The sequence below is a fragment of the Salmo salar genome, chromosome ssa05 (assembly GCF_905237065.1).
Source record: "Salmo salar chromosome ssa05, Ssal_v3.1, whole genome shotgun sequence".
NCBI lineage: Eukaryota > Metazoa > Chordata > Actinopteri > Salmoniformes > Salmonidae > Salmo > Salmo salar.
The window spans coordinates 40,440,985-40,467,730 of NC_059446.1; the positions used below are offsets into that span (position 1 = coordinate 40,440,985).

The 26,746-nt window shown below is 42.1% G+C and overlaps 1 protein-coding gene across 2 annotated transcripts in view; it reads left to right on the forward strand.

Annotated features, from left to right (window-relative positions):
- Positions 1-26,746, forward strand: part of LOC106604833 (A disintegrin and metalloproteinase with thrombospondin motifs 2) — a 209,226-nt gene that overhangs the window by 127,298 nt on the left and 55,182 nt on the right. For both annotated transcript variants that reach the window (XM_014199880.2, XM_045718244.1), the window contains exon 4: positions 12,278-12,483. In XM_014199880.2, coding sequence (XP_014055355.1) covers positions 12,278-12,483 — 206 coding nt within the window. The remainder of the gene's footprint in view (positions 1-12,277; positions 12,484-26,746) is intronic.

The window sequence follows — 26,746 nt, forward strand, 5'->3', positions numbered from 1 at the left end:
GTAGTTACACAGAAACAGAGCTTTAAATGTACAATGTTATCAACTTACATATTTGACAGACGTTGATATACGTTGTGCATGTTCATTTATACAGTAATTCATATTCAACATGTGATTCACCTGGGATTTCAATTCACAACCTCTTGGTTCACAGCATTCCAATCGTTTTGCTACTCCACCATGTCTATCAATAACTGATTTCACCTGTGTTGCTACACTTTGCACTTTAAAAAAAATCTCAGCTCTGTTAAAAGTACACTCAAGAAAAAATATTTTATTTATCATAGTGATTGAGTAGCATTAAAACAGATAAAAATATAGCCCACCAACATTAGACAACAATACAGAAAAAACTAAAATGACTTTAAATAATAAAATCATATCAGTGATGAGAGAAAATAGTGAGATTAAATGATAATTGACACAGACCTGGTGGCATAGAACAATAGATCAGAATGCCGTGAACCAGGAAGTTGTGTGTTAAAATCCCAGGTCAATAATATTTACCGTATAAATAAACATGTGTCAAATATGTAAGTTGAAAACATTTTATGGTAAAAGCACATTATGTTTTAGTTAATATGCCTAAATAATCATTTCTAGTTTAATGAACATATGAGACAAGTTGAGAAAACACATAATTTTATATTGACTGAATTTTTGCTAACGTTTTCTCAAGTTTGGGCCAACATTTTTTGTTTGTTCAGGTAACACCTGGAGGGAAAAGTTGTGTAAACAAAAAAAAGGCTGTGGAACCAGTTACTTAATAATAATTAGTTGAAACAACTACATTTGCGGGTGTTTTTTTTTTACAGTACACACACACACACACACACACACACACACACACACACACACACACACACACACACACACACACACACACACACACACACACACACACACACACACAAGAATATACACACACACACACACAAGAATATACACACACACCGGAGAGGAGAAGAGAGATGGTTCATTATAGGTTTTGATTACAGATCTATTAGATTGACTCTGGCACTGTTCCCTGTTCAGGGCGGTATGATTGAGAATGATGAATGTTGTATTTCATTGTTTTTAATTGATAATTGCTATGAAGGACTCAGTTGTGAAACACCGCCAATTGGCCACACAGATAGCACTTGATTAATTCTGCTTTGGCTGCCTCTAAAACTTGATGTTTAAAACAAAAGGTTGTTGTACTTGGAGTGATAATTATCTTTGCGGTGAAATAATGCCAATAACAAAAGCCCAAACACTTTTATTTTATTCCAACTGTTATAATCCAATTCTAATGAGTATTCTTCAGCAGATTCATCATAATTGTTTTGGAAAACAAACATTCATCTTGATTAAAATACAATCTCCATTAAACTACTGTAATGTGTCCGTTGGGTAGCTGGGTTAGACTAGATCATGAGTGTATCATGGCTTATGGGCTTTCATAAATCATAAGTAGAAAAGCCTATTCTCCATCCCTATGGCAATATGGTGTGTGTGTCTCTCTCTGTATGGGAGGGCTGGAGAGAGAGGAGAGACCATTTGCATACATATTGTATCACACCTCTGGATGGGATCCTCTCTTTCTTTCTCTCTCTCTCTCTCTCTCTCTCTCTCTCTCTCTCTCTCTCTCTCTCTCTCTCTCTGTCTCTGTCTCTCTCTCTCTGTGTCTCTCTCTCTGTCTCTCTCTCTGTGTCTCTCTCTCTGTGTCTCTCTCTCTCTCTCTCTCTCTCTCTCTGTCTCTGTCTCTCTGTCTCTCTCTCTCTCTGTCTGTCTCTCTCTCTCTCTCTCTCTCTCTGTCGCTCTCTATCATTCTTCATATCTCTCCCCCCATGAAGCTTCTAAAGGAACACGTAATGAAGAGAGGAGGAGAGGAGGAGAGAATAGAAGAGAGAAGAGTTCTCTGTGATGTTGAGACATTTTTCTGGTCCGGCCGTACGTCGAGTTTGTAGGTTTCAGACTTGTTCATTGGTTAAGTAACAATTCTCACTCTGTGTGTATATGCGTGTGTGCGTTGTGTTGTTGACGAGTGTCCATCTGATGTTTGTGTTTGCTGTGAATTGTTGTGAACGTCAGTTGTTGCTGAACGTGGACATTTCAGACTTGTTGATTGATTATGCAAGGATTCTCACTGTCTGTGTGTGTGTGTGCGTGCATGTGCGCGAGTGCGTGAGCCTGTGCATTCATGTGTGCGTGTTTGTGTCTGCGTGTGTGCGTGCCTGTTTGTGTCTGTGTGTGTGCCTGCGTTGGGGCATCCGTGAGGAGCGTGCGTGTGTGTGTTATGACACCATACTGATCAACACCCAACCATCTCTGACCTCTCATTGTGTCTCCGTATCAGCAATCTTGAGTTAAATTGAAACAGTAACAATAGACAGGAGAGCAAAGGAGACAGCTCTGCTATGGAGAGATAAAGTGAAGAGCCTTTCTGTAGAGCCTGGAAGAGCCTTTCTGTGGAAGGTGACTAGATCAGTTGCCAGTGAAATGGAAGGACATGCAGAATCCATAGCTCTGAACTGTAATGGCCCTTGCAGAAGGAAGACTGGTCGTTATTTTGGGACAGCCAAAATAACCTCTCTCTCTCTCTCTCTCTCTCTCTCTCTCTCTCTCTCTCTCTCTCTCTCTCTCTCTCTCTCTCTCAATTCAATGGGCTTTATTGTTTGCGTGTGCATGTGTGTCTGACGACTTGTGACCTTTAGGTCAAAAAGGGTGGGGGCAGGTGTCTCTAGGGGTGAGGAGGGGTGCGGCTAGGTGCCAGATGCTGTATACACATGAATACACATGAATACACACAAACAGACGCACACACTCACACTTACCTCTCCTCCCTATTCACCTGCCTGTGTAGCAGAAACTGTACTGCCCCCTTTCAGTGACGTGAACACATACACACGCATGGTGGAACCGTGGGCGAAGAATTTGATGGTGACCTGTGAGAGATGGATCCGTCTGGCTGTGGACAGTGGTGGGATCATTCTCCCATCTCTAGTGTGGGGGCGAGCAGCAGGAAGTAGTGTCTTCCCTCACTGCCTTCCTTCCCTCCCTCCCTGCCTGGAGGAAATGTTTCTCCAGCCTTTTATTTCACAGGAGAAAGAGACAATCCTTTAGAAATCTTTCCTTCGTGGAGACCTAACCCTAAATCAAGCTCGATGAGAGTCAGAAAAGATTGATATCAGCAAGGCGTGTGTGTGTGTGCACGTTGTAGCAAGATGTCCCCAGAGCAAGTTAGGGTTAAGTGCCTTGCTCAAGGACACATTGACAGATTTTTCACCTTTACAGCTCAGGTATTCGAACCAGCAACCTTTCAGTTACTGGCAACGCTCTAACCACTAGGCTACCTGCCACCCTGTGTGTGCACGTGTGTGTGTGTGTGTGTGTGTGTGTGTGTGTGTGTGTGTGTGTGTGTGTGTGTGTGTGTGTGTGTGTGTGTGTGTGTGTGTGTGTGTGTGTGTGTGTGTGTGTGTGTGTGTGTGTGTGTGTGTGTGTGTGTGTGTGTGCGTGCGTACGTACGTATGTTTGTTATTAACTTGGTAGAACTAAATAGCCCTGGCTTTACTCTATAGGATGCTAAGGCAGTGTGGTTGGAGAACTCTTGGATTTCTCTGTATATTGTGTCTCCTTATAATAGACAATGATAGTCTTGATGGTTAATGTAGTGCTCAACAGGGAAGATTGTGGCATTATTGTGCTGCGTGTGAGTAGTCCTATCTCTTCAACTTATCCTCTAGGTCTGTCTATTACACACTCATATTCAGTTTAATTGCCGTCGAGAGAGTTAGCTAAACAAATCAGGCTAAATTGCAGTGATTGGATCATATTATCGTCAGCCTTAGCACAGTAACACACACACACACACACACACACACACACACACACACACACACACACACACACACACACACACACACACACACACACACACACACACACACACACACACACACACACACACACAGGCGTGACATGGCAATGTAGCAGGACTCTGAAAGCAGAAAGCTATAGCACAGGATGCAACAAGCTCTCACAGTCTCTCTGCAGAATCCGACATTTGTCCATAAACATAACATTTCAAAGGTTAAGTTTAGGCATTCATTCCGAATGGTTAAGTTAAGTGTTAAGGTTTGGGGTAGTGTTAAAACAAAAACCACTCCAAGGTTAAGGTTAGACATTAATTCTGAATGGTTAAGTTAAGGGTTAAGGTTTGGGATAGGGTTAAAACAAACAAATACAAAACTAGTTCCGAGTACTGGGATTGAATACCCGAGCCTCTGAGCTGGAGCTTGCGGCATACGCCCATCCGCCATCCCCATGCACAACGCCCTAGAAAATCACAATCCTACTTGATGGTAATAGCGCTCACCGTTGCCCCTAGTTGTCGGTTTTGAAGTAATCTCCCGACATCCTGCTTACATGGACGGATGTCGAATTTCGCAGTGGATCTTAAGCGGCCTGGCTGCAGAATCCTCCCCATCACACAGACAGGGCCTGAACTAGATCCAGACAGTTACATAATGATGTGGCCGTACAGGCCTCTATGTCTCCTTGCTCTCTATCTGACTGGTACCTGTCTCATCTTCAGAGAAAGCTCACTAAGGTCAGATGAACACATGTTAATGATGCACAGTGCACACAGTGTCGCAAAACTAATGGAACACATTGTTTGTGTTGTATTTTACAGCAACAGGTGTGATGGACTAAAGTCACTAAATCATGTACTGGTCCCCTAAATCCACCCAATCTAATGAACAATATCAGCCAAGTCCTGGAAGTTACTGATCTGTTTAACCACGTGGACCCATTCAAATAAATTAGTGGTGGAATATTGAAATTAATCATTAAGAAAACACTTTTTTAAAACAGTTATTGATTAAAGCAAGTTTTAATTCACGTATTTTGGTCATTTACATTGCGGGTCGTGCTTTGGGAATTGCAATCTGTAAAATTTGATTGCTGATTAACTGACTAAATAATGAAACCTATAAAATAAGGTGAATCAGAGTTCAATATGTGTGTCATCGGAGCCTCTTCGTCTTATACTGCGTTCTGTTCCTTGTCTTTACTTTTAATGAGTGCTCGCTCGGTGGAGGTGCGACTGACATTTTTTGCGACCTCACAATGCGTTGCTACATGTCCAGATGCTAGCGGCCGATTTAACGATCCGCGCCACTCATCACCTTGACGACCCATAAACCTGTCGCCAAGGAGCCAAAGTGTCCATGCTTTGAGCTATGTGGCCAAGGTGTGCATTTGTAAGCAAAGTAGTCGTGTGTGTGTGTGTGTGTGGGTGAGTGGGGGAGGGAGGGATAGGATAGGTGTGTGTACCTGTGTGCCTGTGTGTGTGTTGTTTGTTGAGTCAGTGAGCTGGATTACATAAATCACTAGGTATGAGCAACAAGATCTCACGGTTTAACCAATTTGACTTCAGATTCTGACGTTTTTCCATGTTTCTCCAAACCTTAAATGCCTAAGTTGCTCCAAACGTCAACTTTAAACATGTTTTGGGTTGCTCCTCCTGCTGCAGCTGCAACTCGGGTTGCACTGCTGCTGTCTCTCATTCTGACTGGTTAAGTTAAGAGGTTTGAGATAGGGTTAAAACACCATCTCAGTCCACAACGCCCTAACAAAGCCCAAGCCTACTTGTAATAGCGCTCACCGTTGCCCCTAGTAGTGGGTTTTGAAGGCATCTCCCGATGTCCTCGGGACATGGATGGATGTCTAATTTCGAAGTGAATCTTGAGTCACTTGGCTAGGTATGAGACCTTGCACTGGAATAACCTCGACATGTCTGACATCAAGGTCTCTACTGTTCGCATACGCACACATGCACACTAGTGGAGACACACTAAGAGAGAGAGAGACACACACACACACACACACACACACACACACACACACACACACACACACACACACACACACACACACACACACACACACACACACACACACACACACACACACCCCCCCCCACACACACACACATACACACACATGCTCACAGCAATGCATGCACACACACAGGGGCATCTGGACTTCCCGAACTCATAGCAATGTGCACACACACACATCGGCCTGAGTTGTACCCCCCCAGCACAAACTCACACATGCACACACGCACACACACACTTGCAAGAGAGAAGCAACGGAAAGAATATGTGTCTGAGGTCATTGCCACCTGAACATTTTCAGCAGCTCTTCAGAGTACAAAGAAACCTTCCACACTATGTCCTGTCAAACAGTCTGCTTTAGCAATGACATCTCAATATTAGGACTGCTTTGACCTGAATAATCACCATTAGTCTCCTCCTCTATACACTCTTAGAAAAAAGGTTTCCAAAAGGGTTCTTTGGCCGTCCCCATAGGATAACCTATAATGGTTCCAGGTAGAACCCTCTGGACAGGGTTCTACATGGAATCCCGAAAGGGTTCTACTTGGAACCAAAAAGGGTTCTCCTATTGGGACAGCCAAAATAACCTCTCTCTCTCTCTCTCTCTCTCTCTCTCTCTCTCTCTCTCTCTCTCTCTCTCTCTCTCTCTCTCTCTCTCTCTCTCTCTCTCTCTCCCTCTCTCTCCCTCTCTCTCCCTTCTCCAGGCACTGAGACATCCTTGACATTTGCAAAGGTTGAAAGACAGAGTACCTTTGTCTCCTAATAAGGGCCGGCTCTCCTCCACCTGAATGAGAAGTCCTAGGGAGAGGGGAGAGACCGGAGGGAGGCAGTGGGGGAGAGGGTGAAATAATATGTTTACGTCTCACTGGTAAAAGGGAGGGGGATGTTTTGGTAGAGGGGGGTAGGTAAAAAGGGTAATATTTTATTTATTTTATTGTGGTCCCATGTGGCTCATTTGGTAACCACACGGGTTTAAATCCCACGGGGGCCCAGTAGGAAAAAAAAAAAATGTATGCACTCACTACAGTAAGATGCTCTGGATAAGAGTGTTTGCTAAATGACAACTTTTTTTTATGTAAATGGCCCGCCTTGTGTCACTGTACCCATGGAATTTAAATATATTCTGACTGCACTGCATCTGATTTAGGAGAGATGGAGAGGAGAGGGAGGAGAAGAGGGAAAACAGGATTAGGGAAGAAAAGGAGAAAGACGAGATGGACATTGTATCAGTCTTTTATGTCATGCAGAGAAAGTGCTGTTGGTAAATAAGCAGAATTATTTTATTAGCATTGTCAAGACGAGCCAGACACAGTGAAACACATAGACTGATTACAGAACTGTAGGTGAAAAGAGTAGATGTTGTTTATTTCTGTGTACCTGGTGGCAGTCTCTGGAGGGAGACACTGATGCCTCTCCACAAGACTGTGACACTCGCTATAAATATAGTGAAGAAGACTGAAGCAGAACTGTGACACTCAAGGTCTTTCTGGTTTCTCCTCGTCGCTTTCTCTTTCTCTCTCTCTCTCTCGCTCTCTCGCTGTCTTATAGAGATAAATCATGACTTCACATATCTTTCTCTCTCTCTCTCTCTCTCTCTTTCTTTTTCTCTTAGGACACCTGCTCAAAAGCTATTCAAGTTAAGGAAGTAGGCAGGCTTAGTTTACTCAAGGCCCAGGAATGACAGATGGAGTTGTTTGTAATAGACCTGTGGGCTTCGGGGAAGAAAATGAAGTCAACATTAGAGGGCAAGAGTTAACAAGGGATATTTTCGGTGTTATTTCCTTACCCCAATTTTTTCTTTATTGAAACTCTACGTCATTCCCACCCTAATTTGCAGTCTTAGGACATGTTTTCCAAAGGAATGGCATCCTCGTAAAAAAGACGAAAGAGTTCAAAAGCTGCTTTCCGTCAATTGTGTTACGTAATCAGAAGTAAAAATATCTGAACTAAACCTGTCTTTAAAAGCAGATGCTGTAGTTATGACATCATGCTCGTAATTTTTTGTTGCTGTTATTTTAGAAAAAGGACAGGGGCCTTAATTTGAGCTAATTCCATTAACGATGGTAAGAAATTGTCAACACGTGTGCTCACAGACACATGATAGCGTAGACAATGGCACCTGCTGGAAAAATAATTTTACACCCATGGGTGTTTAAGAAAAAATATCACATTTAATTATCATTTTTTTCCCCTGCAGTTTTTCCCTACACTTCCACTTTAGTTAGAGATAGGAAGCTGACATTTTCACCATGTTCTGTCACTCATGTGTAGCTGCTACTGAATCCTATTCCTCAGACTCCGCAGACAATATTAGCCATGCGGCGCGTTGTTTTACCCATGAGCCGGTTGCCTAGGTAACATTGCATAAGAGGAGCGGGAAGGAAAGGATGCCCCTTGCTAATTGACAGACGGGAGACTAGGTGGCAGATCTACCCAGCAGCCCCCTTGCTCTCTTGCGCTCTCTCTCTCTCCCTCCATCTCTCTCTCTCTCTCCATATATCTCTCCCCTATCTCTCTCTCTCTCTCAAGCTTTCTCTTTCTCTCTCTTTCTCTCTCTCTCTCTCTCTCTCTCTCTCTCGTTCTCTCTCTCTTTCTATCTCTATCACTTCCCCTTGCTAATTGAGAGACGGGAGACTAGGTGGCAGATCTACCCAGCAGCCCCCTATCTCTCTCTCTCTCTCTCTCACATCTCTGTAGTTTCTCTTACCAACACTTTATACGCCAACACACTGATCATATGTGTTAAACTAGTGTGGATCCAACAGTTCAACATAGTGTTTGTTAAAAAAAAACAATATGGCCCCTAATGCATCTCTCCATATGTGTTAGCTTAGTGTCTCTTCTTCCTAATATCACTGTCCTTTGTATCAAGTTTTCTTTCCTTATAATTATATGAGTAAAAAAATACACTGTATATACAAAAGAATGGGGACACCCATTAAAATTAGTGGATTCCGCTATTTCAGCCACACCCGTTGCTGACAGGTGTATAAAACTTAGCACACACCCATGTAATCTCCATAGACAAACATTGGCAGTAGAATGGCCTTACTGAAGAGCTCAGTGACTTTCAACGTGGCACCGTCATAGGATGCCACCTTTCCAACAAGTCAGTTCGTCAAATTTCTGCCCTGCTAGAGCTGCCACGGTCAGCTTGAAGTGATGTTATTGTGAATTTGTCACGACTTCCGCCGAAGTCGGTCCCTCTCCTTGTTCAGGCGGCGTTCGGCGGTCGATGTCACCGGCTTTCTAGACATCGCCGATCCATTTTTCATTTTCCATTTGTTTTGTCTTTGTTTTCTACACATCTGGTTTCTATTCCCCAATTACATGTACATTATTTAACCCTCTGTTTCCCCCATGTTTGTGTGCGTGTTTGTTTATAATGTTCAGGTCATTACTTGTTGGCTGGTATTGTTTGCCGGGTTCGTTATTACGCCTGTTATTTACGAGTGACCGGTAATTTCACGCACCTTTAGTATTTGTTTTATACTGGTGCTGTTCGTGGAATAAATGACCTTGTACACTCATCTCTGCTCTCCTGCGCCTGATTCCATGCACCAGTTACCCACAGCCTGACAGAATTGGTAACGTCTAAGAGCAACAACGGAGTGGTAGGCCACACAAGCTCATAGAACAGGGCCACCAAGTGCTGAAGCGCGTAGCGAGTAAAAGTCATTTGTTCTTGGTTGTAACACTCACTACTGAGTTCCAAACTGCCTCTGAAAGCAATGTCAGCACAAGAGCTGTTCGTCGGGAGCTTCATGAGATGGGTTACCATGGCCGAGTACAAGCCTAAGATCACCAAGTGCAATGTCAAGCGTCAGCTGGAGTGGTGTAAAGCTCTCCGCCATTGGACTCTGGAGCAGTGGAAACAAGTTTTCTGGAGTGATGAATCGTGCTTCACCATCTGGCAGTCCGCCAGATGAATCTGGGTTTGGTAGAGGCCAAGAGAATGCTACCTGCCCCAATGCATAGTGCCAACTGTAAAGTTTGGTGAAGGAGGAATAATGGTCTGGGGCTGTTTTTCATGGTTCGGGCTAGGCCCCTTAGTTCCAGTGAAGGGAAATCTTAACGCTACAGCATACAATGACATTCTAGACGATTCTGTACTTCGAACTTTGTGGCAATAGTTGGTTTGTTGAGATTGGCGTGGAAGAGCTTGACTGGCCTGCATAGGACCCTGACCTAAACCTCATTGAACACCTTTGGGATGAATTGGAACACCTACTGCGAGCCAAGCCTAATCGCCCAACATCAGTGCCCGACCTCACTAATGCTCTTGTGGCTGAATGGAAGCAAATTCCCAGATCCAGTGGAAAGCCTTCCCAGAAGAGTTGTTATAGCAGCAAAGGGGGGGACCAACTGTATATTGATGCCCGTGATTTTGGAATGAGATGTTTGACGAGCAATTGTCCAGATACTTTTGGTGTAGCTTAGTTATACCTGTCCAATTGAGATGCTACCAATATCATTGAATAAGCACCACCAGTGGACTAAGCACCACCTAAATTGGGATTAAAGTCTCACTGTATTTGGCCTAGCATTCTGGGTCTGCTAAATAAATAAACGGTGATTGAGTGTCTTGAGGAATACGTCTGTACTCTAAGTATTGTCATGTTAAATGTGCAGTGTAGTGTACTATACTTGAGTTTCCCACACTGGCCTAAACCAGTGACCACGCAACTGCTCCCCACAGTGAAGCATCTCTCTCTGTGAGACCACGTCCCTCAGCCTGTTTGCGCTGCCTGGCAACTGCAGGCTAAGGCCACGCACATACACGCTCTAACACACACACACACAAACACACACACTCCTCAGCTAAGAGTGGCCCCGTGCAGAGCCTGACAGGACATGGCTTGTAGATTCCATAGAGAGACATGTGGCTCCAGATTGCCGTGGTGTTCCCTGTCTTCCCAACTAGCGGATAATGTTCCATGGAGGCCACAGTGTTTCTGTTTGTGCCAAGAGGTGGGATGAGGAGAGCCAGCCTTGGCTTTGGAGACAGCATCATTTATCCTCTCCTGAATCCCAACACACCACTCCAGCTACAGTATCTCAGCCCGATACACACAGCTACTTGTGTGTGTGTGTGTGTGTGTGTGTGTGTGTGTGTGTGTGTGTGTGTGTGTGTGTGTGTGTGTGTGTGTGTGTGTGTGTGTGTGTGTGTGTGTGTGTGTGTGTGTGTGTGTGTGTGTGTGTGTGTTTGTGGCCTCAATTACACATAGACTTACCTAGGAGTGCTAAGAGTGTTTAGACCCAATGTGAAGAGCTACTTGCATGTGTATGTGTGTGTGTGTATCTAAGAAGTTCTAAGCTTCAAGTTCCTCGGCGTACACATCACTGACGATTTGAAATGGTCCGCTCACACGGCCAGTGTGGTGAAGAAGGCTCAACATTGCCTCTTCAACCACAGGAGACTGAAGAAATTTGGCGGGCCCCTAAAACCCTCACAAACTTTTACAGAAGCACAGTTGAGAGCATCCTGTCGGGCTGTATTACCGCCTGGTATGGCAACTGCACCGCCCGCAACCACAGGGCTCTCCAGAGGGTGGTGCGGTCTGCCCAACGCATCATCGGGAGCAAACTACTTGCCCTCCAGGACACCTACAGCTCCCGATGTCACAGGAAGGCCAAAAAGATCATCAAGGACATCAATCACCTGAGCCACGGCCTGTTCACCCCGCTATCATCCAGAAGGAGAGATCAGTACAGGTGCATCAAAGCTGGGGCCGAGAGACTGAAAAACAGCTTCTATCTCAAGGCCATCAGACTGTTAAATAGCCATCACTAGCCGACTTCCACCCGATTACGTAACCCTGCACCTTAGAGGCTGCTGCTCTATGTACATAGACTTGGAATCACTGGCAACTTTAATAATGGAACACTAGTCACATGAATGTTTAAATAATGTTTACATTCTGCTTTACTCATCTCATATGTATATACTGTATTCTATTCTACTGTATTTTAGTCAATGCCACCCTGACATTGCTCAATCTAATATTTATGTATTTCTTAATTCCATTCTTTTACTTTTAGATTAGTGTGTATTGTTGTGAACTGTTAGATACTACTGCACTGCTGGAGCTAGGAACACATTTCAATACACCTGCAATGACATCTGCTGAATATGTGTATGTGACCAATAAGACTTGATTTGATTTGAAGTCTATTGAGTTTTTAGCCACCGCACAATCTGCGATGTGAATTACAATACTGGGTTGATTAGTCAAATCTGTTAGAGATATATTTACATATTTACCAACAGTTATACCTACATATTTGTGCTTTCTGCCTGTGTCTCAGGCATCAAGCTGGTGCGCGTGTGCACGTGTATGTGTGTGTGTTTTAGATATTAACCCTGTCTGTGTTTGTGTTGTCTCTAGGTGCTGATCTGCCTAGTATGATGGACCTGGAGTCCCTGTATCGTGGTGTGGAGCAGAGCATCAACCAGACCCGAGCCCAGAGACAGAGGAGACAGAGTCCAGAAAGAGCCTACAACATTGAGGTCCTACTGGGGGTGGATGACTCTGTGGTGCAGTTCCACGGCAAGGAAAACGTCCAGAAGTACCTGCTCACACTCATGAACATCGTAAGTACAGTACACTCACACCACAGGAGACCGCTGAGGGAGAACGGCTCATAAAAATGTCCGGAGCGAATGGAACGGCGTTGTGTTTGATGTGTTTGATGTATTTGATACCGTTCCACTGATTCCGCTCCAGTTATTACCATGCGCCCGTCCTCCCCAATTAAGGTGCCACCAACCTCCTGTGACTCACACAGAGTCCTACACACATTTTAGGATACTATGTGCATTATGTTGGGTAGGCATACGGGAGACACTCGCCTTGTTGTTAATTACTGCAACATAGGCCAAGCCTGTTCAAAACTCCTGTGAAGGTTTAAACGATTTAAAAAATATATGCAACAAGTGTTTTGTTTCATTCTGTTGAGCCATTTAATTTGGACAAATTATGTTCCAACTTAATGTTGTGTTTGCCGCAATATAGTATAATTACCGGTTTATATAGGTTACTTGCACTTAAACCATGAAAAGGAAAAAGCAAAGGGCGAGATGCAAAATGTAATTTAATGCTACAATATAATTACCTTTTTGTATTTTCCCTATAAACAATGGCTTGACTGATTTTTGATATTACCCTAATAAAGTTAAGAAACCTTTGTGAGGGCTTGGTGTGGTATGGCTATTATTAGGCTTAGATACTGCAGGCCTATGAAGACAGTGAGCATCGATGCTCCAACTGACTCCGACAGTCAAACGACAGTTGAGGTGAGGAAGAATGTTTTACGCCTTTACTGCTTTAACCTGTTGGGTCTAGGGGGCAGCATTTGCACGTCTGGATAAAAAAAATGTACCCGATTTAATCTGGTTACTAATCCTACCCAGTAACTACAATATGCATATACTTATTATATATGGATAGAAAACACTCTAAAGTTTCCAAAACTGTTTGAATGGTGTCTGTGAGTATAACAGAACTCATTTGGCAGGCAAAACCCTGAGACATTTTCTGACAGGAAGTGGATACCTGATGTGTTGTATTGACTTTAAACCTATCCCATTGAAAAACACAGGGGTTTAGGAATATTTTGGCACTTCCTATTGCTTCCACTAGATGTCACCAGCCTTTACAAAGTGTTTTGAGTCTTCTGGAGGGAGATCTGACCGAACAAGAGCCATGGAACGATGATGGCCCATTAGACACCTTGCGCGCGAGTTGATGTTGGGTACCCTCGTTCCAATACGTTATAAAAGAGTATGCATTCGTCCACCTTGAATATTATTCATGTTCTGGTTAAAAAAGGCCCTAATGATTTATGCTATACAACGTTTGACATGTTTGAACGAACGGAAATATATTTTTTCCCCTCGTTCATGACGAGAAGTCCGGCTGGCTTACATCATGTGCTAACGAGACGGAGATTTTTGGACATAAATGATGAGCTTTTTTGAACAAAACTACATTCGTTATGGACCTGTGATACCTGGAAGTGACATCTGATGAAGAGAATCAAAGGTAATGGATTATTTACATAGTATTTTCGATTTTAGATCTCCCCAACATGACGTCTAGTCTGTATCGCAACGCCGTATTTTTCTGGGCGCAGTGCTCAGATTATTGCAAAGTGTGATTTCCCAGTAAGGTTATTTTTAAATCTGGCAAGTTGATTGTGTAAATCTATAATTCTTTAAATGACAATATAATATTTTACCAATGTTTTCTAATTTTAATTATTTAATTTGTGACGCTGACTTGACTGCCGGTTATTGGAGGGAAACGATTTCCTCAACATCAATGCCATAGTAAAACGCTGTTTTTGGATATAAATATCAACTTGATAGAACTAAAAATGCATGCATTGTCTAACATAATGTCCTAGGAGTGTCATCTGATGGAGATTGTAAAAGGTTAGTGTATCATTTTAGCTGGTTTTATGGTTTTGGTGACCCTGTCTTTGACTTGACAAAACATTACACACAACTCTTGTAAATGTACTGTCCTAACATACTCTAAATTTATGCTTTCGCCGTAAAACCTTTTTGAAATCGTAAAACGTGGTTAGATTAAGGAGATGTTTATCTTTCAAATGGTGTAACATAGTTGTATTTTTGAAAAATTTGAATTTTGACATTTATTTGGATTCAAATTTGCCGCTCTTGAAATGCACCTGCTGTTGATGGAGTGCACCACGGGTGGCACGCTAGCGTCCCACCTAGCCCCAAGAGGTTAATCTCACAATATAATGCTTATCTTTATAAGAAAAAATATTTGGATCGAAAATGTACGAATTAACCTTCTGTACGCATATATCTGTATAGCAGTAGTAGACGGTCTGAAAAGGATAAAGACATTTATGTCGGTGTTGGAAACATGGTGCCAGCATATCTCTATGTTTATAGGCCTATATGCATAAAATGCCCTGATGCATTTGCTCTTAAATCTAAGTTTTTAAGGACATGTACTTTAGCTGTGAATAATATGGTGAATATTGCTTGTCTCTCTCAAATCCAAATAAAATAAAATGTTATTGGTCGCGTACACATATTTTGCAGATGTAATCGCAGGTGCAGCAAAATATTTATGTTTCTAGCTCCGACAGTGCAGTAATACCTCTCTTTCTACTCTTGGATCTGAACGGGTCTCTCGGATCCGAACCGGCACAGGTCTGTTTTTCGACTTCCTTTTCGGAACGGGTCTGACTGTCCTCAGCACCATTTGGAACGGGTCTCCGTTTTTGAAATTGTATGCATATCGGGTAAGGTGGGCAAGCCACGGAACAATTTTGGAATGCATCCAACGTTTTGGACCCGTGAAGACCTCTAGCTTGAAGCAATGAGTGACATATTTGAAGGGCAGAGGTGCATTTTGAACACACCATTAAAATAACATTTTCCCCTCCAAGAATGAGCCTAACAACATATTGGTCCATGTTATCAGGCTGGTTTTGTTATTTAGCAATAAGCATTAGGCCTTTCACCCGTAGCCCAACTGATGTAGCATAGTGGCTATAAATATAATATAGGCTGAAGCATGCACATCAGTATTTGTGCTAATCATCAGCTTGATCAGTGCTAAGAAACTTGACCACCTTTCATCCTATGCACCCACCCCATGCCCCTTTACCTCCCCCAATTGAATTAACTGCTGCTATGTTACACAGAAATGTGGTATAAGAATAGCTTTAACTCATCAAGAAAGTACATACAAACACCAGTACCTGGTTTCCCTTCCATATTGAAATCATTAATAAATAAATTATACATGAGAAATAAACCAGCTTACTGCTGTGCAATGTCACATCTGTATCAATAAATATTAGGTGGGGCTAATTTCTTTTGTAGATTTTCTCAATTGAAATAAAATATAAAGGTGGCTCTGGAAGTATTCTTAGGGTAATTATTAGGGTGCTTGAACATGTATAGGGAGGATAGGTTGGATAGGTTGTCTGTGAGACAGGCAGGCTGCCTCTGACTGGGGAGAGAAACAGGCTTGCTTGAGCCTACTGCCTGAGGTTCAGAGAAACAGTCCTTCTCTTAATATGTAGTCTACTACAAACCAGTTGTTTCAAAGTTTATAATACTGCCAAAGTCTTTGAACTCACAAAATCGAGCCCAATATAACCATTACCAATTATCACTTGTTTTTCGCACCTATCCCTTCTCCATTTGAAAATATAATTTTCTATATAATTCTTATTCGTGGTTATAAATTGACCATGTTAAATGTGACTTGACTTCTTTATTTGTTAGAAGTTAGCTCACAAAATGAAAGGTTTTGTTAGGAAGAGGGAGGAGAGAGAGAGAAAGATGAGCTATTGATCCGTTCTCCTTACAAGCTTTACGCAACTTTTTTCCCTTCACAAACCATGGCCTCTGAGGACTGGGTCAAACCAAGCATATTTGGTGGCAGGAGGATCCAATCATATAATGAGGGATTGAGTAGTACTGTGTAGTGTAGAATCACAGAAAGCCTGTAGCTACAGTGGGGAAATCATTTCAAATGGTATATTATTGGGAGGGTCAAATTGACCTGTTTCTAAAGTTACGCACCTGCTCATGCTTAAAATGTTAATAAAATATTAGATCAATTAATGAGACAGAGATGAGAATATCCATATAGAAATGTAGAAAGAGGTGAGATGTAAAGATGCAACAACTACCATGGGTTGCAAATATGATTAGGATTGTGCCTTTGGCTACTGGACAATGAAAGACAGTTGATTTAAAAAACAATTGAACATGAGAAAAATAGGCTAGGTTTCCATGGCATATGGAAGTCTTTGGATTTTGGCTAGGCTACTTTGAAGCAAGGTAAGCCATGCCTCATAATGTAGTTAAACGTTCAGGTTTAAAACAATTATGTACATGTTTTCAAAATGAATACTGCCTCCAGCATTGCAAAGTTGTATGTGATGCGCTGAAGCCTGCCTAGTTGCCTATGCAATTAAATGGTGAATGGGAAACGCACTTGAATTACTAGCTAATAAATAAAATAGTAGATGTTTTTAATCCTGGCCCTTGTTTTTAACACGCGATTGCATTTAGAATTGTTGCGCATTGGGTTTATAAAAGCATGTTTCACTCCAGCAGCAACATACAGCTGTAAGATGAGTTGAAGCAGCAGCTCTCGCTACATCGACTGCAGTGTAGGCTCCTCAGATGGGCATGCTTCATCCTCCTCCATGAATTTCATAAAAATATATATATTTTTAAACATTTAAAAAGTTATCCTTTTTAGATAAAACTGCAGTATACTAAATATAATCACGTCGTTAAAACACACTATTTTGCAAAGAAGGTATACAGTAGCATAAACAGCACTCTGTAGAGTAGCACCATGGTTTAGCCGGAGGACAGCTAGCTTCCGTCCTCTGGGTACATTGACTTACAAAAGAAATCCGAGGAGGCTCATGGTTCTCACCCCTTCCATAGACTTAGACAGTAATTATGACAACTTCTGGAGGACGTCCTCCAACCTATCAGAGCTCTTGCAGCATGAACTGACATGTTGTCCACCCAATCAAAGGATCAGAAAATGAATCAAGTACTGAAAGCATAAGCTACAGCTAGCTAGCACTGCAGTGCATAAAATGTGGTGAGTAGTTGACTCAAAAAGGGAGAAAGACAACAGTTCAACCGTTTTGAACAAATTAATATCTTCAAAAATGAAGGAGAAGCCAGAGAGAAATAGAGAGATTTCGTAATTTCTTTTCACTTTCAGTTTCACTTAGCTAGCAAATGTAGCTAACAAGTTTAGCCCACTGAAACACCCTGCTCAAACAGAGGGATGCTATGTTAGCTAGCTGGCTATCACTATCCAACACAACACTGGAACTCTTCCAAGTCAAGGTAAGATTTTGGTTTTACTAATTTATTGCCAGTTTGTTGACTGTACACTGTAACGTTACTGCATGATTTTACTAACGTGATAGTTCTATTAGCTATGCTGACTATGACGTTACTTTAGCTAATATGGTGACAATGATGCAGGCTGTGTGTAGAGGTTTGGTTTCAAAATGTTTTTTTCCCTGGTCATCTGTTGGACTAATGATTACACCCTATATTAACTAGATGCAGGCAAAAATGTGCAAGACAGTATTGAATGTCACTGTCTGTCCATGTGTCACTATCTGTCACCTCAAATGTGTTTCTCGAACTATGTGCACCTACATTGTAAACTTTCATTCATATGCTAGGTTGTAGCAACCTCGTGATCGGTATAGGTAAAATTTGAGTATCATGTAACCTAAACCTATCACTGTTACAATGAACTGGGTGAATGGAATATTAATGACAGTCATCCAATATGCTATAATAGAAATAAGGCCATGCTCATGAAAAGAAAATGGTCCTCCCTCATCTTAAACGCCTCTGACCGCCACTGATCGACTAGTATTTCAATCAATTATAAGGCAACAATCCATTTAAAAAAAGATATATTTACAATTGTTCGGCGCAATTTTATTTTTCTGCTTTTCTTATTATTTGGGGGGAGGGGCAAAAGCCAGTTATTACCGTCTAATAGAAACTCTGACGCATAGGCACACACACAACAGAGACAGACACACACTCATGAACATTGTATGCATGTACAGTACACACACACACACTCCTTTGCAAGAGAGACGACGTGCCCAATATGTCAGCTAAAAATTATACAGTACACACACAGAGGGCAGAGAGCCGGAGACTATGGATCCACAGGATCTCTGTAACCTACAGTCAGTCAGACAGCAAGATCCAATTCCCTTCTCCGTCCTGCATGTTTCCACCCAGCAATCAGCACAGGTAATCCCATGTCTGGCTGTCTCCTCTATCTAAATATGAATGGGATTGGGATGGGTTTCTTTCAGATATTTTCATCTGTTTTCTGTGTGTGTGTGTGTGTGTGTGTGTGTGTGTGTGTGTGTGTGTGTGTGTGTGTGTGTGTGTGTGTGTGTGTGTGTGTGTGTGTGTGTGTGTGTGTGTGTGTGTGTGTGTGTGTGTGTGTGTGTGTGTGCGCGTGTGTATATGTGTATGTAGATGCGTGTGTGTGTTTGTGAGCGACAGAATGGTCACAGGCTAGTGAAACCTGTCGTCTTCTCCAGCTCTCACACACCGTTCCATCAGCTTTTGTGTCATGTGTCACTGTTCGAGTGATTCAAAGCCAGCAGCCAATCAATATGCTTTAGGACACAGCAAAGAGCTTAGCCCAGTATTCACCTCCCAGGAGAGAGAGAGAGAGAGTGTGTGTGTGTGTGTGTGTGTGTGTTTGATGGGGAATGCGGCAAGTAGACTTTAATCTCGGAAAATTAAACCTGATATGAAAGTAGAGAGAGATGTGGTGTATGTGTGTATGTAGCCTATGTGCAAGAAGCAGCCGACAGATCTCTGAGAGATTTCATGGCAAAAAGAAGCAACAGCAGCACTTGTTTTAGTCTTTACCCGGTGTTGTGAAAGAAGAACACCACCTCCACTTTTTACTTCCTTGTTTAGATATTTTTAAGACAATCTTAGAGGGGAATGTTCAGCCATATTGCAGGCACCCCGCTCATCTAGAGAGAGAGAAATAAAGGGAGCCCTAAAGAGAGAGAGCGAGAGAGTATTCAGAATACATTTCTGAACACCGGATAAACAGTGAATAAATAAGTAAAACAACCTCCCACGCATGGCATCTAAGCTACTTTCTTCTTGAAAGTTTACTTTTTTCTAGGCTTGGGCGGTTTATCGTATATACCGTATACCAGGGTATTTGGAAAAAGCCACGGGATGTTTTTTCAAAACTGTCAATACCGTTGAAACAATTTATTTTAATTATTTTTACATATTTGAATATTTGTAGCAACTTTTTAAGTAAATACTTGCGATCAACTTGTGCAACACGTTAGGAGATAAAGAACAATGCGTTCTTCATTTCACCTGTCACATTATCATGAAGCTTACAGTAGCCCCCAGTCACGTGTAACATGACGTTTTTTACAAGCACACAACTATGAGAGACCGGAGCCTTGTGAGTCACTCACTGTTGTGCATTATGCGCCAGGTGATCTAATTACAGTATGGAATTCACAACTAAATGTTTGCCAGCTAAATATATGATAACTATTAAGTTAGTTGTCTAAAATATACTAAATGCTCTGCAGTTGTGCATTTGGTTTGCTAATTTAGTAGTTAGTTAGCGATCTAGCTAAGTGGTTAGCTTTTTCCAAAATCAAGTATTTGCTTGGTAACAGCAGAGAATCCCCTCCTGGGTCAAAAGCCTTGCTGGCTAATATTTGTTTTGTGTGTGCCACAAACTGTGTGTAGCATTTTTTCATTATTTGTATACTTGTATATTTTAGGTCAGAAACTGTTAAAAATATTTGCAATGCGCTTGTTAGCATTTAATTAGCATTCTCTACGGGCCTTTACATGTACTTGTTAGCATTGCTAACGTTCAGATTAAAATATCAGTTTGGTTTGAAAACAGCTCCCCTTGTGTTCAGTGCCGGTATTAACAAACATCCCAGTTTGGCACATGGTTGGTATGAAGGGATGACAATCTGGATACCGCCCAAGCCTACTTTGCTCACTTTAGGAACGTCTCGTTCTCTCTCTGGAGAGAGATGGACAAAGTCTTAAAACTAAGAACACATTTCTGTTTAAAAAGTGTACTCTGGACTTGGAGCTTTACTTTTTTACAGTTAGGTCTCTCTGAGTCTTCTCTATTCATCAAATGAAGTGAAGCAAAGAGGAGCTCAGATTTTTCTCTGGCACAGTAATACAAAGGCTGGTTCTCCGACATACAATGAAACATCAAAACATTGAATCAAATCAAAAGTTATTTGTCACGTGCTTTGTAAACAACAGGTGTAGACTAACAGTGAAATGCTTACTTACGGGCCCTTCCCAACAATGCAGAGAGAAAAAAGAGAAATAATAGAAAAATAAAGAATAAAGGCACAATGAGTAATTCTAACTTGGCTATATACATGGGGTACCAGTACTGAGTTGATGTGCAGGGGTACGAGGTAATTGAGGTAGAAATGTACATACAGGTAGGGATAAAGTAACTAGGCAACAGGATAGATACTAAATAGTAACAGAAACGTATGTGATGAGTCAAAAGAGTTAGTGCAAAAAGGGTCAATGCAGATAGTTAAATAGTTAACCAATAGCTACCCGGACTAACTATTTAGCAGACGTATGGCTTGGGGTAGAAGCTGTTCAGGGTCCTGTTGGTTCCAGACTTGGTGCATCGGTACTGCTTGCCATGCTGTAGCAGAGATAACAGTCTATGACATGAGTAGCTGGAGTCTTTGACAATTTTTTGGGCCTTCCTCTGACACCACCTGGTATAGAGGTCCTGGATGGCATGGAGCTTGGCCCTAGTTATGTACTGGGCCGTATGCACTACTCTCTGTACTGCCTTGCAATCAGATGCTAAGCAGTTGCTATACCAAGCAGTGATGCAGCCAGTCAAGATGCTCTCAGTGGTGCAGCTGGTTAACTTTTTGAGGATCGGAGGGCTCATACTGAATCTTTTCAGCCTCCTGAAGGGGAAGAGGCGTTGTCGTGCCCTCTTTATGACTGTGTTGGTGTGTGTGTACCATGATAATTCTTTAGTGATGTGAACACCAAGGAACTTGAAGCTCTTGATCTACTCCACTGCAGTCCCGTAGATGGGGATGGGGGTGTAGTCTACGATCAGCTCCTTTGTCTTGCTGACGTGGAGGAAGAGGTTGTTGTCCTGGCACCAGACTGTCAGGTCTCTGACCTCCTCCCTGTAGGCTGTGTCATTGTCGGCGATCAGGCCTTCCACCGTTGTGTCGTCTGCAAAACTTAATGATGGTGTTGGAGTCGTGAGGGGCCCCTGTGTTGAGGGTCAGCTTGACTGATGTGTTGTTGACTACCCTCACCACCTGGGGCATCATAGGGTCCTTAGTGAGGATATTGGAGGGCACTACGGTGTTGAATACTGAGCTGTACTCAATGAACGGCATTCTCACGTTGGTGTTCCTTTTGTCCAGGTTGGAAATGGCAGTGTAGTGTGCAATAGAGATTGCGTCATCGGTGGATCTGATGGGGCGAAATTCAAATTGGAGTGGGTCCAGGGTGTCTGGGATGATGTTGTTGATGTGAGTCATGATCAGCCTTTCAAAGCATTTCATGGCTACAGATGTGAGCACTACGATGTGATAGTCATTTAGACAGGTTATCTTGGCGTTCTTGAGCATGTGGACTATGGTGGTCGGCTTGAAACATGTAGATATTACAGACTGGGTCAGGAGAGGTTAAAAATGTTGGTGAATACACTTGCCAGCTGGTCAGCACATGCTCTGAGTATGCATCCTGGTAATTCGTCTGGCCCTGCGGCCTTGTGAATGTTAACCTGTTTAAAGGTCTTACTTACATCGGCTGCGGATAGAGTGCTCACACTGTTGTCCGGAACAACTGGTGCTCTCATGCATGGTTCAGTGTTGCTAGCCTCAAAGCGAGCATAGAAGGTATTTAGCTCACCACTGGACAGCCTGCGGCTGGGTTTCCCTTTGTAATCCGTGATAGTTTGCAAGCCCTACCACATTTTCTAGTTTGCTTATGGCCCTATACAGCTTGTTGAGTGTGGTCTTAGTGCCAGCATCAGTTTGTGGTGGTAAATAGAAAGCTACAAAGTAGTAGAAAACTCTCTTAGTAAATATAATTGTGCTGGAGGGAATAGCGGCTGTTTTATGGGCTCCTGACCAATTGTGCTATTTTGTGTCTTTTTTTGACTGCACTTATTTGTTTGGTACATAATGCTTCAGCCATCATTTCGTATGACTGAAAATTGCTTTTGGACATCAGAACAGGTATCACGAACCTCGATTTGGACAAGGACTTCTACTTCAATGAGTCGGAGGCAAAAGACATATTGATTATCCTGGACAAGGCCCAAATCCCTGAAAATCGAAGAAGAGAAGAGGAGCCGGAGCTATAGAGGCCGGCATGTTGGATACCTGACGAGAATACGTCAGAGAGTGAATAAATCGCCTCTACCCTCCGTTCTATTGGCAAATGTGCAATCACCGGAGTATGAACTGGATGAGCTCCATTCGAGACTATCCTGTCAATTATACTATTGCTGTCAGATGAAAACCTCTCATCTCCAAAACAGACACTTTTCAGGAAATTGAAAAAACAGCCATATTTTGCCATTAACAATCATACAATTAGCTTCAGAAGCTATTTTGAATACATTTTCTTGGTCTTACAGTCATGAAATATTCAGAGTACACCGAGGGGAGTTACTTCCTAAAACTTTTATCTGGGCCTGTATTCATAATGCCTTTCAGACTACGAGTGCTGAGCTAGGATCAGTTTAGTATTTTTATAAGATTACATGGACCTGATCCTAGATCAGCACTCCTACTGTGATGCTTTGTGGATATGACCCTGTTCTCTCTCCAGATTGATGTGTTGCTTCTGTACGAGCGGCTTGGTTCACCCCAGGGCAGGCACAGTCAGAGGGGAGTACTAGAGGCATGCATGGTTTAAAGATGGAAAATAAGCTTTATTTCTCTCCTCGTCATTGTCCAAAGCTGCCAGGGTGAGATAATGGAGCAGTGTGTGTTATCTTATCTTATGTTGTCTGTGTCTGTGTCTGTGTCTGTGTCTGTGTCTGTGTCTGTGTGTGTGTGTGTGTGTGCAGTGCCTTCAGAAAGTATTCACACCCCTTTACTTTTTCCACATTTTGTTACAGCCTGCATTTTAAATGGATTTTAAATTGAGATTTTTGTGTTACTGATCTACACACAATACCCCATAATGTCAAAATGGAATTATGTTTGTATAAAATGTTTGAATGGACACATTACCCCATCTCTGTACCCTACACATATAATTATCTGTAAGGTCCCTCAGTCGAGTAGTGCACAGATTTCAAGCACAGATTCAACCAGGGAGGTTTTTCAATACCTTGCAAAGAAGATCACCGATTGGTAGATATGTAAAAATAAAAAAAGCAGATGATGAGTATTCCTTTGAGCATGGTGATGTCACGCCCTGACCTGAGAAATACAGTTTATTTCTCTGTTGTTAGGTCAGGGTGTGGGGTGGGCATTCTATGGTTTATATTTCTATGTTTTGGCCAGGTATGGTTTCCAATCAGAGGCAGCTGCCTATCGTTGTCTCTGATTGTGAACCATACTTAGGCAGCCCTTTTTCCCTCCTTGAGTTGTGGGATCTTATTTTTGTACTGCTTTGTAAAGCCTGCAAGACGTGACAGTTGTTTTTCCATTGTTTATTATTTTGTTTAAGTGTTCAGATTTAAAATAAATTCAAGATGAACACTTACCACGCTGCACCTTGGTCTACTCCTTTGGACAGTCGTTACAGGTGAAGTTATTAATTAGGCTTTGTATGGTGTATCAATACACACAGTCACTATAAAGATACAGGCGTCCTTCCTAACTCAGTTGCCGGAGAGGAAGGAAACTGCTCAGGAATTTCACCATGAGGCCAATGGTGATTTTAAAAGTTTAATGGTTGTGATGTGAGAAAACAGAGGATGGATCAACAACATGGAAGTTACTCCACAATACTAACCTAATTGACAGAGTGAAAAGATGGAAGCCTGTAGAGAATAAAAAATATTCTAAAACATGCATCCTGTTTGCAACAAAGAAATTAACATTTTGTCCTGAATACAAAGCATTATGTTTGTGGCAAATCCAACACAACACATCAGTGAGTACCACTCTTCATATTTTCAAGCATGGTGGTGGCTGCATCATGTTATTTGAATGCTTGTCATCTGCAAGGACCGAATACAGCTAAAGAAACGGAATACAGCTAACCACAGGCAAAATCCTAGAGGAGAAACTGGTTCAGTCTTCTTTCCAACAGACACTGGGAGATGAATTCGCCTTTCAACAGGACAATAACCTAAAACACAAGGCAAACTACACTGGAGTTGATAACATTGAATGTTCCTTAGTGGCTTAGTTAGAGTTTTGACTTAAATCGGCTTGAGAATCTATGGGAAGACTTTAAAATGCCTTTCTATCAATGATCTACAACCAACTTGACAGAGCTTGACATTTATTTTAAGAATAATGTCCAAATATTGTACAATCCAGGTGTGCAAAGCACTTAGAGGCTTACCCAAAAACACTTACAGCTGTAATCGCTGCCAAACGTGTTTCCAACATGTATTGTCCCGGGGGGGTGAATACTTAGTTAATCCAGATATAGGCCTATTAGTGTTTTATATTTAATTTCAGTCAGTATTTTGTGTAGATCGTTTGCCAAAAATAACAATCAAATCCATTTTAATCCGACTTTATAACTTAACAAAATGTTGAAAAAGTCAAGGGGTGTGGAATACTTTCTGACGGCACTGTATACTTTTCTCCACGTGGCTTGAGGCTATCTCACACACCTGTGTGTATTTTATTTTCTCTTCCTCTACCACTGAAGCCTTAGGGTACACTATACCATAGTGTAAAAAAAATGTACAATTGTAAGCAGGGGGACAACTTTGGTTTTAGAAGTGGGGGGACATAATTATTATAACTTTTTTTGTAGGATAAACACTCCAAACTGTCTACCCGACCGCTTGGAGGCATGTGCATGGTCTTAAAGCACACCATTGCCTCATTTTGTATCACATTCCAATGATAAAACTGGGGGGGAAATGCAATTTCTGAATGTGTGGGGGACATGTCTCCCTCGTCCCCAGTGAAGTTGTGTCCCTGATTGTAATGCAACCAGCTGCAATAGGATTATGAGTTTACTCAATAAACTTTTCACACAAAAACATTTTGTTGTGAGGTTGCGCAACAAGACCATGTTGTGAGCAAACTCACAATCCTGTGAGTTCAAAACTTCGAACTTTCAATTTAAATTACTATACAAAATTCTTGCAACCAATAGAATGTTATATATATGGGGGATACAATCTTCCCAGCTCTGCAGATTCTGCTGTGAGGAGGCAGAGTCATTAGATCATTTATTTTGATATTGTCCATATGTAGCTCGTTTTTGGTCACAGGTTGAGGAATGGCCTAGAACTAACGCTGCAGATAGCAATACTGGGTGATTTGAAAAGCCATAGTCAATCAATCAATAATATAATAATTATTTTAGCAAAAAATTGTATGTTTAATTTACAATCTGTAGAAGCTATGAGAATAGAAAGGTTTAATACTTTTGTAAAGCATCATTGCACAGTTGAAAAAATATACTGCTCAAAAAAATAAAGGGAACACTTAAACAACACATCCTAGATCTGAATGAAAGAAATAATCATATTAAATAGTTTTTTCTTTACATAGTTGAATGTGCTGACAACAAAATCACACAAAAATAATCAATAGAAATTCAATTTATCAACCCATGGAGGTCTGGATTTGGAGTCACACTCAAAATTAAAGTGGAAAACCACACTACAGGCTGATCCAACTTTGATGTAATGTCCTTAAAACAAGTCAAAATGAGGCTCAGTAGTGTGTGTGGCCTCCACGTGCCTGTATGAACTCCCTACAACGCCTGGGCATGCTCCTGATGAGGTGGCGGATGGTCTCCTGAGGGATCTCCTCCCAGACCTGGACTAAAGCATCCGCCAACTCCTGGACAGTCTGTGGTGCAACGTGGCGTTGGTGGATGGAGCGAGACATGATGTCCCAGATGTGCTCAATTGGATTCAGGTCTGGGGAACGGGCGGGCCAGTCCATAGCATCAATGCCTTCCTCTTGCAGGAACTGCTGACACACTCCAGCCACATGAGGTCTAGCATTGTCTTGCATTAGGAGGAACCCAGGGCCAACCGCACCAGCATATGGTCTCACAAGGGGTCTGAGGATCTCATCTCGGTACCTAATGGCAGTCAGAC